This window comes from Otolemur garnettii, unplaced genomic scaffold (genome assembly GCF_000181295.1).
Source record: "Otolemur garnettii isolate 467f Iridium unplaced genomic scaffold, OtoGar3 scaffold00152, whole genome shotgun sequence".
Lineage (NCBI taxonomy): Eukaryota > Metazoa > Chordata > Mammalia > Primates > Galagidae > Otolemur > Otolemur garnettii.
The window spans coordinates 947,543-954,589 of NW_003852547.1; the positions used below are offsets into that span (position 1 = coordinate 947,543).

Genomic DNA, 7,047 nt, shown 5'->3' on the forward strand with positions numbered 1-7,047 from the left:
ACCTAGGGAAACAGCTTGAGGCTCTGTCTCAAAAAAAAAAAAAAAAAAAAATAGAGAATTAAATGATTCAACACAGGAAAGTGCTTAAAATTAATAAATGAGGAGAGCTATTATTAAACTAGGAACAAGAGAAATGTAAAAGAAAAGCCCATGGCTCCTTCACCCAGCATACCCACCCCTATATTTCTATACATGTACAAGGCATTCAAATTACACGTCCCCCAAATCTAGAACCACCACCCCCCCCCAGTAACTGGGAATAGTTATCTAAAACCCATTTTTTTGAGTACCTACTTCTGTCAACTCCCAGTTGAGTACACCCTTTATGTCCATTATCTGGTCTTAGCTCTCCCAATAACCCTGACAGATGGGTTGAAATGTGTCCATTTTGTACAAGAGACATCTAAGTTTGGAGAAGGGAAGTCACTTTCCTTGTCATACAGCTGGGTTTCCAACCTAAGCTCTAAAGAGCCATAGTTTGTTACTTTACAGAGCTTTCTAAATATCCTATCAGTTGCCAACATTTAAACTTCTGGCTTTGCACTTTTATAGAAGTTTGAATTCCAGAGTTCTCTAGGGAAAAAGAAATATGCTATGACACCATGAGACCCATTCCCACTGGCAACTACTCACAGCCTGACTGTCTCTGTCAGAAACTCCTAGGCTGCCTCAGTCCTTACTCTGCCCTCTTCATACCAAATTTTTGCTCTAAAACTTTTGCTCCAAAAAAATTAACAATGGCTGAGAACCAGAGTCTGAGCTCTTAATTTTTGGTCCCTGCAGTGACAATGACCTGTTGATCTCCTGTGCTGGAAAGTGAGCACCCTCACAGTAGGGGATTTGCATGGTTTTTCCCAGGACCAGTCAGGGAGGAGATAAGGTTCAGTCAAGGGACTCTGACTCAGAGGGAAGGGTGGCTCTCAAGGGGCTTCACCTTGAAGGCAGAGCGTAAGTGGTCGTAGTAGACTTCCTCAATGGCCTGGAAGTAGATGACACCTTTGAGCTTGGTCTCGTCCTTGTCTGGCAGAGCAAGTAAGGGAGAAACACAGCCAGTGAGAAGTGTGTGTCTGTATGTGTTGGAGGGTGGGAATTGGGCACAAGTCCTAAGACTGGGTTTGGAGTGAGGAACGTGGTGACAGCATCTGAAAGTCCCTAAAATACCACGGTTAGGAAGTGAGTGAATGAGAAACTGGACAAGATTGGAGAATGGAGTCTGGGGAGCCAGAACCCTGTGTCCCTGAATGCCTTAGCTCTCAAGGACAGCTTCAGAATAAATGATCCCCCTAGGGGGAAGGGCAAGAGTGGATTCCTGGGTACTGTTGGGGCAGGGCCAGCACTGACAATGAAGGTTCAGACTACTGGGTACTTAGGAAAAAGGGGCCTAGAGCTGGAGGTTTGCATTCTGGGAGGCTTAAAGGGGAAGAAGGGGCTGTAGATTTGCATTCATGGGTTATGGGTAAGATGGGAGCTAGAGACCCACATTCCACATCCTGGGGGAAGTAGAAAGTGGGTTACCAGACATCTGAGACTTGAGCAAGGATGGGCCAGAGAATCCAGATTCATGGGCCTAAGAGAACAGGGGGCTGGGGGTCAAGACTCCTGCTGCCTGCAGGGGAACGGCCTCCAGAATGGACTTCCAGCGTCCAGGGGCCCAGAGTGGGTGGCCAGACTAGTCTTACCTGCATAGTAGGCCAAGCGGCGGGCTTGGCGGTCAAAGCAGAACCATCGCTTCCTCCACGTTTTGATGCGGCCACCCATCTTCACCAGGGGTCCACGGCAACAAACCCCTGTCACCCGCACATGTGGGCAGTTCTCTGGGTTGTGGCCCCATCTTTCCAGGTGCTGCCGGAGATCTAAGACTCGGGGGCCTGGAGGGTGGGGTGTGGGTGGTGCCTGGGGAGGAAGAAAAGGGGCAACTGAGCCTGAGCTTGGGGGGAGTCTACATCCTAGAGGTGGCCCCCAGGGGAGCCAGTCAGAGCAGCTCACATGTGACACCTGCCACAGCCTTTCAGTATAATGATGATCCTGACAGGACATTACTATGACACTCCGCATAAGGCTTTATGAACATCAACTTCTTGTTGCCTCACCACCATTCATGGGACAGGGCTACAAATGAGCAAAATGAGGTACAGAGAGATGAAATAACACACCAGAGGTCACACAGAGCTGCTAGGTGGCAGAGGTGGATGCAAACCCAAGTTATCTTAACCCTAGAGCTCACCCTGAAACACAAGAGGCATATCAGAGAAATGAAAGGCCTCTGGGACAGGGTCCCCAAAGTGGAGTCCTCAATGTTGTGTCCTCAGTAAAACAGGAACCAAATCACAAGTGATCAGTAAAGGAAAGAATTGTTCACATTATGATTATTATTATTATTAGTGTGATGAAATCAGTGATTATAATCCTGTGCTAACCACTTTCTAGTATAATCTCTCTGCCCCCTCATGCTCTCCTGGGGGTTAAGTACATTTATCTCTGTTTTGCAGATGTGGACACCAAGACTCAGAGAGGTTAAGTTACTCTGCCAAAGTCACACAGCAAGAGCCGACTGAGCCAGGGCTCACCAGGCAGAGAAGTCATAAAGGTTAGGGGGCAAGAATGAAGGTAATACAAGTGTCTTTTCTTCCCAAATAATCCTGCAAAGAAAGGCATGATTCCTGAGGTCAAACTGAGTCTTGGGGGGCAGTACATCTCAAACTTCTTTATGTTAGTAGATCCCCTGGGGGTGGGAGGAATGAAATGACCAAAGTAGACTTTGGTCATTTCAGTGTGGGGTCTTAGATGTGGGATCTGATGTTGCTGGTTCCCTGCTGAAGGGCTTAGAGAACTGAAGCAAGGCCATAGAGCAAGCAGGGATGAGAAACAGAGATGACTGTCACAGGCTGGAGGCAGGAGAGATGGAGGAGAAATGGGGAGGGGAGATCCAGTTTAAAGTGAACTTGGCGGCGCTGTGGCTCAAAGGAGTAAGGCGCAGGCCCCACATGCCGGAGGTAGAGGGTTCAAACCCAGCCCCGGCCAAAAAACAAACATAAAAAGACTTCAGCAGTTTAAAGTGAACCCATGGAGACCTGGACTCCCAGCAAATCCACACAGGAATACTAAAGACCACCTCCATGTGTGGAAACTGCCACTCTGTCAGATTCTGTTCCAAGTGATCACAATGATTCTCTTGTTTATTCTCCAAAATAACCCATTAATGTCCCCACTTCACAGATGAGGAAATAGAGGCTTCTAGAGTGAAAGTGGACTCACCACGGTCACCTAACTAGGATGTGGCCAGGGGGAAAGCAAGGATGGACCCAGGACTGTCTATTGCTGCCCAGATGGCCATGCCACCTCCACAGAACCCCTACCCCTCCAGAGCCTTGGTTCCCTGTGCTGACACATGGGGGTTACCAGAACACTCTCCTCCCAGGGCTATTTCAAGGACAAACGAGCTGGAGTTGCTGGGGGGGTTCTCCACCCCAGCAATTCCATGCTAGGAGTGAATCCCAGAGACACACTTGCCTGTGTGCACAAAAGACAGCAGGGGGTGGAGAGGAAGAGGACACAGCACACAACAGGGTAGTTTAATAAATAATGATGCTCCAAGCAGGGAGCAACAAAGCCGGAGTCCCGCACTGATAATGAGCCAGAGCTTATGCCAAACACCTGAAAGGCTCTCCTGCCCACCCTGCTTCCTTTTGCTCCCTGGCTCTTATCAGCAGCTGACATGATGTTTACATTACTTATTGATGATCCATTTTTATTTTCCCTCCTGGCCTCAAGCAATCCTGCTGCTTCAGCCTCCCAAAGTGCTGGGATTATAGGTGTGAGCCATGCACGTGGCCTGATGGTGCTTCTTGTCTATCTGCCTGCTAACCATCAGCTTCCCTGAGGGCAGGAATTTTTATTTTGGTCACCACTGGAACTCAGAGCCTAGCACACAGTAGGCACTCAGTAAACATCAGCTGAAATGAACACTGGAAAGACAGATGGTTGAATAAACAAAAAGTAGGTTGGAAGTGATTTGGTTATTTGTGGGACAAATATATTCCCAAACATGCTTTGATGAGCGCATGTGGAAAAGTATAAACATAGATCCAAGGGCTTCTCAATACCCGAGTGAGATCGGGGAGGAAGAAAGTGACCTTCACCTTCTTGAAACTGTGTATGTCATTCTTTGTAACAAATGTACCATAGGTAAAAATGTACCATAGGAGAGTGGCACCTGTGGCTCAAGGAGTAGGGTGCTGGCCCCATATGCTGGGGGTGGCGGGTTCAAGCCCGGTCCCAGCCAAAACTGAAAAAAAAAAAAAAAGTACCATAGGTAAAAAGTAAAATTTTAACAAGAAAGCTGTCAGTTAAATTCAGAACGTGAAAAAAATCTACAAGATAAGCGACTTGACTTTTCTTCCACAAATAAATGGCATTTTTTCAGAAATGGGGAGGGAGAATTGTTAGAGATTTAAAGAGATTTAAGACACATTTTAACCAAATACACAGTGTGCGCGTTTGTGTCTAGCTTCAAAGAAACTAACTACAAAAAGGTATTTCAGAGACAATTAGGGAAATGTGAATATGGATTGTATATTACAATATTATGGAGCTTATAATCTTATTAGGTGTGACAATGGAATTTTTTATGTTAAAAAAAAAAAAACCCTATCTATTGGAGATATATGGTGACATGTGAATGAAAGGGTACAATATTTTCCTTTAAAATATTCCAGCACAGAGTGGGATGTAGGTGTGGGATTGGTAAAATAAAGTTGGAGGGCAAAACAAGATTCACTATTGACAATTATTGAAGCTGCATGATGGGCACATGGCACATGGGGGTTTATCAATCTAGTCTCTACATTTGCATATATTTGAATATTTCTATAATAAAAATTTTACAAAAGAAATGAATATAAACAATATACATTTTAAAATGATTTTTAAAATCCCAGTGTATACTTGCCCTCATTATGTACTAAATGCTGACATTATCATCAATGTACAGAAAGGGAAACTGAGGCACAGAAGTGAAACAGATTACCCGAGGACATGTTTAGACACAGATGAATATTACAATGTCATGAGAAGAGGAACTGGGTCTTTTTAGTTCCCTTCCCTTGCCAGGCCCAGAACAATTTTCTGCTGCATTAGAAGAGAGGAAAGGGTGACATATAAGAAAGGGCACAGGCCAAAAGAACAGAGCAGGCTGAGGTGGGATGAGGGCAGGGGTGGGACTGACCATGATGGCAGGAACAGTGGAGCCTGAGGAAGCTTCTGTATTCCTTCTTGTCCCTTCCTGTGGATTCAGGATGAAGGACTCAATGAAGATGCTACCCCAGAAGGTGTGGGGAAAAGGTACTAGGTTCTTGGGTATGAGGGAGCAGAAGCTGAGACCTGGACCTCTAGGTCTGAAGGAGGAGGGAGCTGGGAGACTGGACCCCTGGCTCTGAGATAGGAGGGGCTGGGGGCCATACTCCTGGGTTGGAGGTAGGAGGGGCTGGGGGCCACACTGCTGGGTCTCAAGTAAGAGGGGCTGAGGGCCGCACTAGTGGGTCTGAAGGAGGAGGGAGCTGGGGGACTGGACTCTGGGTCTGAGGGAACAGGGAGCTGGGGGATTGACCCCTGAGTCTCAGGGAGGAGGGGCTGGGGAATGGGCCCCTGGGTCTGAGGGAGGAGGGGCTGAGGTAGAATCTTCTGATCCTAAGCAGGATGGTCTGGGGCCTCTCACCCTGGCCTTGAGCAGCCGCTCCCTCTCTGCCACAGCCTGCTTCAGGAGCCTTTCCATGTGGGCAATGTCTGGGTGGGGGGCCCCACAGCTAGGAGGGCAGAACAGAGATGGGGCAGGTTATAGTGCCTAGGCCTCTTCCCCCCATATCCTCATCTGCTTCCCTGACATCTCACCTATTCCCAGAGCCACAGTTCAGCAGCTGATAGAGGGGGTGTCTGCTGGAGTCCCCCACTGGTGGTGAGAGAGTTGAGGCCTCCAGAGGTCCTAGGGGAGACAGGACCAGGTTTAGTAGTTAATGGGCTGGGATAGTGCCTGACCCAATCCCTATCCCTTCCCCTTCTCCCCCTGCAGGAATGCACGGCCAGTTTCCTCCATCCTTTGCTGTAGGGTAGGTGCTGATGGAGGCAGGGTCCTTACCAGTATAATGGAGTGACAGAGGTCGGGGGGATCCTCTCTGGCTCGCCCTCTCTCCCCTTTTCCGGGGCAGGCTGCCAGTCCTCTGGAGGCCAATGGAGCCCTGAAAACACACAAAACCCATACACAAAGGCAAAATGTTTGATCTCAGTCATAAGTCCAAGAACTGCCCAATAAAACCACTACCTCAGGGAGGTGCCTGTGGCTCAAAGGAGTAGGGTGATGGCCGCATATACCGGAGGTGGCGGGTTCAAACCCATCCTCTCCCCAAAGAAAAAAACAGTACCTCAGTGGCACAGATCAAAAAGCTACTGTCAACATGATGCTGAGTGAATGAGTTCACTGCAGCCTCGAACTCCAGGACTCAAGTGATCCTCCTGCCTCAGCTTCCTGAGGAGTTGGGACTACAGGCTCCCACCACCACACCTGGCTAATTTTTTTTTTAAATAGAGATAAGTCCTCATTATATTGCCCAGGCTGGTCTCCAACTCCTTGCCTCAAGCAATTTTCCCACTTTGGCCACCCAAAGCACTGAGATTAGAGGTGTAAGTCACTGTGCCCAGTCCAAAAAATGAAATTATGTTGAACAATGAGAAATTGCCAGTATTTGACCATTTCTTGCTTCCAAATAATAGCAATTATATAGCAAAAATATCATACCATATGTGAGAAAATGGCTTAGGATTAATAAATAATATATATTTTTGAAATAACATTAAGTACTAACTAGTAAATATAAAATAATAGTCTTTTTTTTTTTTTGAGAAAGAGTCTCACTTTTGTCGCCCCTTGTAGAGTGCATGGCATCATAGCTCACAGCAACCTCAGACTCTTGGCTCAAGTGATTCTCTTGCCTCAGTCTCCTGACTAAGCTGGGACTACAGGCACCCACCATAATGCCTGGCTATTTTTTTTTTTTT

General features: G+C 47.2%; 1 protein-coding gene across 1 annotated transcript in view; it reads right to left on the minus strand.

Annotated features, from left to right (window-relative positions):
- The window catches only part of PHLDB3 (pleckstrin homology like domain family B member 3), a 17,702-nt gene that overhangs the window by 837 nt on the left and 9,818 nt on the right, over positions 1-7,047 (minus strand). The window contains exons 9-14 of the mRNA XM_023518974.1: positions 6,131-6,230; positions 5,887-5,977; positions 5,714-5,801; positions 5,225-5,281; positions 1,680-1,893; positions 935-1,020 (exon numbers count right to left, since the gene is read on the minus strand). Coding sequence (XP_023374742.1) covers positions 935-1,020; positions 1,680-1,893; positions 5,225-5,281; positions 5,714-5,801; positions 5,887-5,977; positions 6,131-6,230 — 636 coding nt within the window. The remainder of the gene's footprint in view (positions 1-934; positions 1,021-1,679; positions 1,894-5,224; positions 5,282-5,713; positions 5,802-5,886; positions 5,978-6,130; positions 6,231-7,047) is intronic.